The sequence below is a fragment of the Thunnus thynnus genome, chromosome 12 (assembly GCF_963924715.1).
Source record: "Thunnus thynnus chromosome 12, fThuThy2.1, whole genome shotgun sequence".
Taxonomy (NCBI): Eukaryota; Metazoa; Chordata; class Actinopteri; order Scombriformes; family Scombridae; genus Thunnus; species Thunnus thynnus.
Genome location: NC_089528.1, coordinates 30,543,157 through 30,554,924, shown reverse-complemented (window position 1 = coordinate 30,554,924; position 11,768 = coordinate 30,543,157). Strand labels below are relative to the sequence as shown.

Sequence of the window (11,768 nt, the reverse complement as noted above, 5' to 3'; positions counted from 1 at the left end):
ACAGATTTGTGTATCAGAACTTTGTTTTTTCTTCTTTCCTCTCCCATTAATCATCTCACCACCCCTCAGATTTATCTGCTGACCCTTTGGAGGGGCCCGACCCCTAGGTTGGGAACCACTGGACTAAACTAGCTAACTGTATATAAAGTAGTGTAAACTAGCTCCACCTCCAGCAGCTACAACAGTAACATGCTGCTCTAACACTGATTTTCTTAATTTTAAATTAATGAGCTTGCAATTTCAATATACTGTATATATGTTATCTAACTGACAAACAGTTCCTGTCAGAGTTACTCGATTTCTTGGACAAAAAATGAGTTCATATCTCATAAAACTCATTTATCTGCTTACCTTTCTAATAAACTTTATATTTAGATTCATACTTTTATGCTCCACTACAATTCCTGGTTGGGAAAAGGCCCATTTTAGATAAACTCACTGTATATAGTTACCTGTGAAGAGAGATAAACTGACAGGTTCTTGCATGATTTGTCCTAATATTCATCTAAAAATGTTTAATTTTTTTAAAAAGATAAAAACAGACAAAAGACTTAACACTGGAAAGTAATTTGGAGGGAAAGGAAACAGCGAGAAAAGGAAGCAATCATCACGTCAACCTGAATGATTTAAAACAATATTCACAATGTCAAAAGCAACTAATCAAAATGATAAATTCGAGGCTAAATCTTCTTTTCAACATGTTCTGTTGGAGTTTAAAGAAGATGTAATTTCATCCAAATGAGAAAAAGTGCTCCAGAAGTCGTGATCCCCATATCGAACTGAAAACTGTCTGTAGGAGCGAATCTATGAATTAATTTGGAAATATTAATCCTGCTCTGAATTGTATCTGCTACATGTCGGAGAAAGTTCTTCCAAAGTATTAAAATTAGCTCTTTATATCTGTAGACTCCCAGTCTGTGGAAAATTAATGACCTGTGTCTTCATTCAGAAGTCTCTAAATGTACTTCAGCTAATGATTTGGTGCTGATGTGAGCTGTGCAGCAGAGACATGACTGAGGGCTGAATACTAATGTTTCCAATGATAAACAGTCCTGACACCTGACTTCTCTCCCTCAGGTGCATCTGTAACATCGACTGCAGCCGTCACAACGAGAACCCGGTGTGCGCCACCGACGGGAACTCATACAACAACCCTTGTCTGGTCCGAGAGGCGTCGTGTATGAAGCAGGAGCAGATCGATGTCAAACACCTGGGCAGGTGTCCCGGTAAGACTGAGCTTAAAGTCTTTATAGAGCACTAATAAATATGTGGTCTGAGTTTATCACACAGCAGAAAAATGTGTAATTAACCACCCAGACAAATGTGAATGATTAAAAAGAATCGCCAAGTCTGTAAAATAAGTATTCTCCGCTCTGAAACGCTGGGGGCTCGTCCAGGCGCTGAAAGCACGGCACAACTGAACAGCCTCTGAGTTAATAATGCTCATACCAAACTCCTGTACAAAAATACGCAGTATAAATAGGCCTTGTTTGTAGGTGTAAGACAAGCAACATGGATGATATTTTCAAAATAAAGTAATGTCAGGAGCCACTGTTTAATTCAGCACATATTTTGCAGGTAAATGTGGATTTGTTTCAGTAAAAATGTTACTTAAATGACTCGTGAACAAGCGATCCATCACCAGTTCGGTGCACTTAACGTTAATCACTTCTCTGCTGAGACATCCTTCATTGTGGCCGTCACCCTTGGAGCAAAAGCCTCTCACAATGTGCTTTTTGGTGAAGTGCCTCCTGGGAAATGCTCTCCCTCTGGCCGAGGACCTCCCAGCCACACAGCCGGTGCTGAAGCCAAAGCCGCCAGAGGCTCCAACCGTCAACAAACGCTTCAGTTGGGTTTAAAATAACTCCTTTAGCACTAACTTTGTACCAAAAATGGCCCCATAAAGTGAATCCCAGTTGTCTCTGATGATGGTAGGGTTAACTACATGGTGTAAAAATAGTAGTAACTTTGAGTCTGTGCACTGTAGTGTTTATATCGGGGGAGGGGGTCATGCTAGTAACCCCTCTACGTCATCGAGCCACCGTTTCAGACCCGCCCAAAAAATCCTGAACACAGAAATGGTGAAAAACAGTTTAATGCTCTTAACTCCATGATTCAGGACTACATCGTTCAGTCTTTTCAAATGTTTTCATCAAATATTTTCTAATGCGTATTAATGTGTTTAGAAAAGAAATCTCACGACACAGATTTTAATGAAACACATCACATCACCTGTGGGGACAGGAGTAGATTTTCTACATCACTCTGGACGACAGTAATGAGCCGTAATCTTATCATCCTAAATCACAGAATGGGGTTGTAAAGTGTCCCCTCGATGCTAATTGACCTTTTGCTAACCTTGGCAACCGTAACTAGGCACAGGAGGTCTGTCAAGCTTCGGATTTCTCAGCATGTTGATGCAGATGTAATGAAATAGACACACAAACACACACACACACACACACAAAGAGTTTGGATGTTGGAGTCTTTCTTTAATCTTTCCAAACCCCAAAACACACAGCAAAAGTGTAAGGAAGGAATAAAACTGTGTTTGTCTGCTCTAACATAAGCCCCAAACAGTTAAGCTAACTAGCTGCTGCAGTAAGACCTCATTACTTCTAAGGCCAATTAAGAGTTAGCAAATGATTACTGCCCTACAGATGTTTGGTCAAAACTTAGTTAAATGATAAAACTGTCGATTTTCTATATTTTTCTTATTGTCAACAAATCTCATGTTGTTGTCCAAAAACTATTAAAAACATGTCAGTGAGCCACACTGCTGCACTGGATGACATGTTCCTTCATTATGAAGAGTTTGGTCATGTTGGTTTGTTTAGAAATGACTCCAAAGACTAATAACAGTGATCACATTTTCAGTCTCTGGAGAGTAGTTCTGTGTCAGGAAGAGGGTACGTATGCATGCATGAGGATGCGGTTCTGTTTACAGTAAACAGTCGCCATTTCACACTCTGACCCAAACACTGTACATTTCTCAAAGACGATCATTAGAAAGTCAAAACTTTGTGGTATGTAGCACAACAAGCTAGCAGAGCGGTGTCAACAGACCCGCGTCCCACTACCGACTGAAATGACAACCCTGTTTAGCAGATTTTATCAGCTGTAGCTAATTAGCAAATTAAGCTAACAGTAGCACCATGAGTTGAAAGAAAATGCTGTCTAATTTACTTTTTAATGTTTTCAGCTGACTTTTTTTTAAATGTGATTTTTGTAAAAAGGGTCTTAAATATCATGCTAACAGGCTAAAGATGTATGTCCCATTCAAAAAACATCCTCACCAGAGATACAGTAGCATGTTTCAGTCTTCACATTACAAGAGAAAAGGCTTTTAGGATAAGGACTAACCAGTGTGTTTGGTGAACATAGTGCCATAGTTAAAGTATTGCAGTAAAAGTAGTGATAGATAGATAGATAGATAGATAGATAGATAGATAGATAGATAGATAGATAGATAGATAGATAGATAGATAGATAGATATGGTGGTTATGGTTATATCTCTAGTCTATTCTGTTTTTTATATGTTCTATTTCAGTTAGTTAATTCAGTTACTCTATCTATCTATCTATCTATCTATCTATCTATATAACTAACTATCCATCGATCTATGCTATAATACATTGTACATTACTGCAAATCAGGTGGATATTTCTATATTGTCCATGGATGTGAGATGTTAGATGGAGGTACTTAGTTAGCCAGGCATGCTAATGTTTGCAGGTTTAACCTAATAGTAAATTCAGACCATTTGCAATCCAGTGGTAAATATTTTTTGAAAATGACAACTAAACCTCAGCTGTATCTCAGTGTCAGAGACAGCAGAAAGTGGATCACGTTGTATCAGTCAGTGTGTGGAAGTGTAACAGCGAATCAGGATGCTACTGATTCACTGCTCTGTCACCTCACCACCACTGATTATTCATGTCAGGTAGATCAGACCCAGGTGTGTGTTTGGTTGCTGCATGAATGTGATATAGAGGTGAAAAGAGCATGTGCGCAAATTATATGTGTGATAATGAGCAGTGCAGATTAAAAACAACACCCATGCTCGGAGTAAAAATGGATGAAATGTCATTTTCTATCAAGACGTGCCGGAGCAGACACCAGATGTCTGGTTTTAAACCTTTCATAAGAATAATATTAGGTATGAGCTAAGTATGCAGGCAGAGTTTCTCTCTTGTGTAACTGTGTCGCTTTGAAATTATTTTTCATTAGTAAAATTATTCATCAGCTGCAGGGGAACATGAGAGACTGACTGACCTCACATCTGCTTCAGTCCTGATCCTTCAGTCTGCCTCTTTAAAGATAAACCTGAATTTTCAGCCATTGCACAATTAAACTCGATACATCACAGCATAGACTTGTGGCCAAAAGCATGTAGACACCATCGTCCACATGTGTACAAATCCCATAAAAAGACACAAACTAACAGAAGACAAATACAGACATCACATTGTGTCTCTACACACAGATTCTCAGAGGGCATCTGTTCAGCTCTCTGGGACCTCGGTGATCACGCTGTTCACTGACGTGCAGAAGCGATCGGGCGGAGGCGAGGGCTTAACCACACCACATGCAGCTTTGTGGCAGCCGCCAGGAAACACTGTGTGAGGAGCTGTTCAGCCGATGAGGAGTGAATTTTGACAATATCCAGAGTAACTGCTGATCTTAGCCCTTTTTTTCAGCCATGCTAGCAGCGCGGCTCTAGGATGTCTTTTGGTCGGTTCGTCCACCACTTCAGTCCAGACTGAAATATCTCAACAACTATCTGATGGATCATTATGACATTTTGTACAAACACTCATGCTCACCAGATGATGACTCCTACAGACTTTGGTGATCCTCTGAGTCTTCCTCTGGCGCCACCATGAGGTCGACTTTTTAGTTGTTGATTGAAACATCTCAACAACCGTTGGATCAGTTCACACATTTATGTTCCCCAGATGATGAGCTGTACTAACTTCAATCCTCTGATTGAAGTCTATCACCATCATCAGGTCAAACCTTAGACAATTCTGTGGTTTATGATATAATAATACCAGCAAAACTTGTGGCTAAACTTCCCATCATCCTCAGCTGTACTTTGTCTTTAGCGCTAATTAGCAAATGTTAGCATGCTAACACGCTAAACTAAGATGGTAAACATGTAAAACCTTACACCTGCTAAACTTCAACATGCTAGTGTTATCATTGTGAGCATGTTAGCATGGTGATAAGCAGTTTCTACTATAATTATATACTGTAAATAGATTTTAAATTAAATTTTAATATTATTTTGTTTTATTTCATCATTTATTATTACTTATTATTAGTATTACTTATGCTCTATTGTTTTTCTTTATTCTTCTATGTTGCGCTAGACACACACAGGTGCATACATATACATAGTTCACCTGTTTTCCATCTTTTCTTGTAGGTTTTTAGTGTGAGTTTGCCTCCTTCATGCAGCCTGACTATATTTAACCACATAATTTTAACCTACAGTAAACCTTGACATGTTTGCACTCGACCTCAGTGAAGCTGTTAAACTGTTACTGTGAGTAAATATATTTTCTGGGACTCTCGTGATATTCTGTAAACAGTTTGATATTCTGTGGATTTAGTTCCAGCCTCTTTGTGTACAGACAGATAAATCTGCCCGCTGATGCTTTTATCACTGCTTTATTGAAGCCAAATTGGGAAATCCCGTCACCTGAGCCTGTTGAACTTCAGAAAATGGCCGCCATAACCTCTGTGAATTATGAAAGAGGCCCATTCCTAACAGATAAACTGCCCCATAAATGAAAAGCATTTCATAGACTCTCATTGGTTCTTCAGTTCAGATTCAAACTCTCACAGATGAGAGAGAGTCGAGGTGAAGAAGACGAGTTAAGAGGTTTTGGTTCTTTATTTCCTTATGTCCTGTTTATTTTCCTTCTGTCCCTCCTTTTATCTTTTCTCCTTCTCGTATGTCCTTTCTTCTTTCTTCATTCTTTATTTTCTTCTTTGTCCTCCCTTACTTTCCTGTTTCTTTCCTTCATTTCCTTCCCTTTACTTTTTCTTCATCAGCTTTTCAGCTTTTTCCTCCTTCATTTTTTCTTTCCTTTGTCCTCCCTTATTTTTTTATTTTTCATCGTTTTCATCTTCCTTTCTGTCTTTCAACTTCCCTTTTGTTTCTCCTTCCCTCCTTCTATAGTCCCTTTTTCTTTTTTTCTCGTCTGTCTTCATTTCTTCTTTTGTAATTTCTTTCCTTCATTGTTTTTGCTTTCTTCTTTTCTTCATTCTTTCCTTTAGTCCTTTAGTATTTCTCCTTTAACTTTGTATTTTCTTTCTTTCTGTCGTTCTTACCTGAAGAACAACTTTTACTTTTGATCCTTGAGGACTTTTTCCAAGTCTGTCAGATGCAGAAAAAGCTTCTTTCCCACATTATTCTGAGTAAATATAATCAATATGATAAAACAAAATGTAAATCCATGATCACAGATATCACTCTTCACTGCTGCACTTTAAATCACCCACCTTGAACATTATTTAAGTCTTTTGGACGCAGATCATTATTTCACATTAACTTGCTGATGTGGTAAAATGCAGGATTGATGTTGTTTCACCCCCACTGAACACTGCTGACTACACAACTGTGAACGCTTCATCTCTGCCATAAATCAGCCTCATTATTGAAACCGTGTCAGACAATTTAATGTGTCTAATCACCAATGTTTTCAATTAACCCACAAACCAAGCATGCAGTTTGTTTCCATGGGAGCTGAGCTTTGATTCACCAACACATTAATCCACACCTTGTTGCACGTCCTTCTATAATCTGACACAGAAGAATTATTTGGTCAAATCTGACTGCTGGTTGATACAGTACTATATGTGTAAATACGTGATGTTATGGTTATTCTACAAAATCTGTCAGAAATCAGGTTCTTTAGGCTGCAAACAGCTTATTGTGGTGCAACTTTGAGATAAACATTTTTTAAAATTATATTTAATGAAGCCTTATTTTAGACAACATTTGCACTAAGTAGCTGTTTCCTGTGGGAAAATGTAATTATCTTGCAAGATACTGTTCAATATCAGCAAATAACTGATACTAAAAGACTGATCAGGATCTGAGACAAAAACTGTAATAGGGCCCTCCTCTGTTGTTGTTGTTGCAGAATTAAGTGAAATTTAGTGGAAAGTTTGGCTTTAGCATTTGGTTTGGATCCAATAATCTTTTTAAAGTCATTACCAGATGTTATTTTTACTCTCTCATTAGGGCTGAGTACCATTTAAAGTCCAGCTGAAATCACATTTAGTCATCTCTCTTTGCAGTCAGAAATAAAGTCAACATGTTGTTTTAAATGTGTTGTTAATAATCTTGTTTTATTAGAATGACAAAGAGACTGGGGGAGTGTATCGGTGTCTGTGTTTGATTGACAGCAGCTGGAAGGGCATGTCGGTGTCTGTGTTTGATTGACAGCAGCTGGACGGAAGTGTTGGTGTCTGTGTTTGATTGACAGCAGCTGGAGGGGCGTGTCAGTGTCCGTGTATGATTGACAGCAGCTGGAGGGAAGTGTTGGTGTCCGTGTTTGATTGACAGCAGCTGGAGGGGCGTGTCTGTGTTTGATTAACAGCAGCTGGAAGGGCGTGTCGGTGTCTGTGTTTGATTGACAGCAGCTGGAGGGAAGTGTTGGTGTCTGTGTTTGATTAACAGCAGCTGGAAGGGCGTGTCGGTGTCTGTGTTTGATTGACAGCAGCTGGAGGGAAGTTTCAGTGTCTGTGTTTGATTGACAGCAACTGGAGGGGTGTGTCGGTGTCTGTGTTTGATTGACAGCAGCTGGAGGGAAGTTTCAGTGTCTGTGTTTGATTGACAGAAACTGGAGGGGCGTGTCGGTGTCTGTGTTTGATTGACAGCAGCTGGAGGGGCGTGTCGGTTTCTGTGTTTGATTGACAGCAGCTGGAGGGAAGTGTCGGTGTCTGTGTTTGATTGACAGCAGCTGACAGGCAACCAGTGTCACACCATATGAATAGAGACAAAGTAAACAAACTCCTGTAGTTAGAAGTCATGGACAGACAGTGTGACACTAACAGGGATTTTAAAGAGCAACGACCAAACCAGCATCCAACAGGTGAGAGGCGACATTTGCAGGTATGTTTACATGCTGTTTAATGTGTTGCAGCTGAGCAGCTAATTTAGCTGTCTAGCCTGTTAACTGTTAGCAGTGCACTTTTCCCTGATCAATGCTTATAAGCTGCAGGACAAGGTGTGTGTTCATGTTTGTAAATTAGATAAGAAGGAGACTCTAGCAGGGAGCTAATGTGGGTTGTTGTTCAGAGTCTGTGGCTCTTGTGTTGTGTAGCAGGATGCAATCAGGCTCAGTGTGACCATCTGCTGATAGAATGACACGTTATCGCTTTATGCAAAGATTTGATTTGCTGTACTGAAATAAGGACTCGTAAGCACGTAAGCAGATGACGGAACCTTTGACATACATGAGGGGGCAAAATATTAGGATCACTTTTCAATATAATGCACTACAGTACATCACCACCACCCACTATGACCTCAATAATAAACATAAAGTAGAATTTTCACCATTCTGACAATGACGATGTTTACATGCACACTAGTATTCCACTATTATTCCAACTATGACAATATTCCGAATATGATCTAGGTCATGTAAACAGCATATTCCGTTTGGATATTCAGAATTGGGCCTTATTCCGATTGTAGCATTTTCTGATTAAGACATGTGGGATATGCTGATATTATTCAGGTTTTAGGAGCATTCTTTGGACACGTATACAGCGCATTTGGAATATGCATCTCATTTGGGGTTTTACGACAGTTTGCGACACACAGCCTTCCTGCCTGTTTACCCCCGCACAGGCAAAATGACAAATACTGGAGCAGGAAGGCAGACAGAGGAGAGGAATGAGAGGAGAGTGGAGGTGCTGTTCAGGACGGGCTGGAAAAATAGAGTGCGCCTTCTCCACGACAGGGACGGGAGGGGATTAGTTATTATCCTGACACGCAAGCCTTGGACTGATCGTGATGACTGGTGTGATGCACCACTAACACTCAGCAGTGTAGTAAACATCATGCGAACTAACTATACATTTATAATATCAGTCATATCAATATCACTTATAAATATCAGGCAGCAGCTCACTAATGTTTTTCTAATTCACTGCCTGCGGAGATCTTGTGATTCCCGTTCCCACTAGAGCAGAGGGAAACCCTGAAAACCCCTCTGCATGTAAACAGGATTATTAGCGGAATATTCATTTTCATTAGCCATGTAAACAGCTCAGTAGGAATATTGTCTTTTTCTGAATAAGGGCAAAAAAACGGAATATTTTGTGCATGTAAATGTAGTCAACACTAGAATATAATTTATTGCCGAGCTGTTGTACTGAATTGCATCAGATTGCACAGGTGTTCCTAATAAAGTGCTCAGCGAGTGTATATCTGATGAAAGAATACTTCAACAAGACTATCAAACTGAACAGGTGGACAGAAACACGACTCCACACGCATGATAATGTTGCTCCGTAACTGCTTGATGTGGAAATAGGCAACTGTTTGCCAACAAGTTCAATATATTAACTTATGTGTCAGTGTTGTGTTCACTACTAGTTTCTGCTGAAAACTAGTGGACAAAAACATGAAATTATTGTAGATTTAATACGCACAAGAGCTTTTAACAAGGAAGATAAAAGCACAGAAGTGAGTCACGTCAGCTCTTCTGATCTATCACTGAATGATTTGGGTTTTTCTGTGTGTGTGATGGGTCGTCTTTCGGAGGAGGAGGGCTGGTGGTGGTGGGAGTGTTAGATACAAACCTCATTTGCAGTCACAGTTTGCTCCGTGATGTTTTTCAGAGTCTGTGCCAACACCCAGAGCTCCTCCAGTCTCAGTACATCCTCAGAGTATCTTCTAAGATCTGATTTATGTTGATGGACTCACCTTGAATCACAGTGTGTCGTCTTGTTGGAGACACACACTCTGCTCTCTCTCTGTCGGTGATGGCAGGAGATGCTAACCCGGCAGGATTTATGGATTTCTTGTCAGTGGCTATGGCTGTAAGGTAGCTGGTGACCAAGCGTCTGATTGGCTCGGGGAGGTGGTGGGTGGTGGGATATGTCTAGCACCCTGATGTGAAGAGCACCTGCCCTCACTCCTGATCTGCTGTCTCCTCGGGGCATTGAGCCAACACTTTGATTCACAAAAACATAAAGAAGGTGTTTGTGAAGTGACCAAAGCAGCTTTCTCTGTTTTAAAAAATATTGCAAAGGTACGGCTGTTCCTATCCACACGAGATGCCAAAAACCTGTTCATGCGTTTATTTCAAGCAGATTAGACCACTTTAATGCTCTTTTCATCAGTCTTCCAAAACAATCCATTAATAAACTACAATTAATTCAGAACAACTCTGCTGCCAGGCTTTTAACTAGAAGAAAGATGGAGCATATCACCACAGTTTTAGCTCTCAGTGTCTTTTAGGATTGATTTTAAAGTTCTTTTACTTATTAACAAGGCTCTTAATGGTTTGGGACCAGCCTACATTACTAATTCTAAGTCATTTTTAATCCTTCAAGGCCTCTTAGATCCTCTGCTGCTGTTTTTTTAAAATAAAAACTATGACACAAATAAGAAAATTGGCAGCTCAGCCTTTTTTAACTATGCACCAAAATTATGGAATTCTCTACCCAAGCATATAAGAAATGCAAGCTCTGTAAACAACAATTTATTGAATTTATTCAACATTGCTTTTGACTAACTATCACTCTTCCTTTGTTTTATTCGTATCTTTTCCATATTTTATTGCAGCTTCTTTTGCTTGTTATTCATTTAATTGCTTGGTTTTATCACAAAGTATTTGCACTTGTTTTAATCTGTGTGTTTTTATTTATTATCTTGTTTCTTCATTTTATTGTAAAGTACTCTGACTTAAACCTTGTAGGAAAGGTGCTATATAAATAATCTTGCTTGACCACCAGGACGTCTTTATCTTGTACTGAAATTCACCCTTCAGCTGATAAAAATGTGATCTGTATTTTTGTAGGAGACATAAGATTCAGTATACATGTTGATCTTAAAGGTATAAATTATAATTTAAGTGTGAAATAAAGTAAAGCCTTAGTAAGTAAAGACTTATGTTTGCAGTAATGATCAGTTGACTTTAGGCCTTTAACCGATTAGCTCTTAAAAGCTGCGTTAGTCATTTTTTGGCCACTAGGGGGCAAAAGATCTCCAGAAAAAGGTCTCTTATAGAATATTTCCTTGTAAAATTATAATAGCTAATGTGTTAGCAAACAGCCTCCCACTTCCACATCCAGCAGACATGATTATCCCATTAACAGTCTGTAGTTACGTGTGGGGTTCCTCAGGGTTCTATTCTTGGTCCTTTATATTTTCAATTTCATTAAAGCTACATTATTTTCTATGTATTTGTGTGTTGTATCCACTTGGTGGCAGCAGAACAAATTTAAAACACAACATCTGACATGTTATTAGCTTATAAAGTAATTGTGGCTAACATGTTAGCAGACAGCTGCTTACTTCCATGTCCAGCAGATGCAGAGCAACATGTTGTTTATGTAAAAGTGCCTCAAGTGTTTATTCAGACAGAGACCGACATATTGAACTTCCATTAAATTAACATAAAGCGGTGCATGTCTTAAAGGGGCTTGAGACTAAACCAGAGAGTAAATATTTTCATAAAACCAAAACTAGGAGCTAAAAGAGGCTGAAAAGCTTTGTAGAGCTGCAGAGTTG

The 11,768-nt window shown here is 39.2% G+C and overlaps 1 protein-coding gene across 1 annotated transcript in view; it reads left to right on the top strand.

Moving 5' to 3' along the window:
• Positions 1-11,768, top strand: part of tmeff1a (transmembrane protein with EGF-like and two follistatin-like domains 1a) — a 106,422-nt gene that overhangs the window by 76,480 nt on the left and 18,174 nt on the right. The window contains exon 6 of the mRNA XM_067606836.1: positions 1,078-1,226. Within this exon, the coding sequence (XP_067462937.1) occupies positions 1,078-1,226 (149 nt within the window). The remainder of the gene's footprint in view (positions 1-1,077; positions 1,227-11,768) is intronic.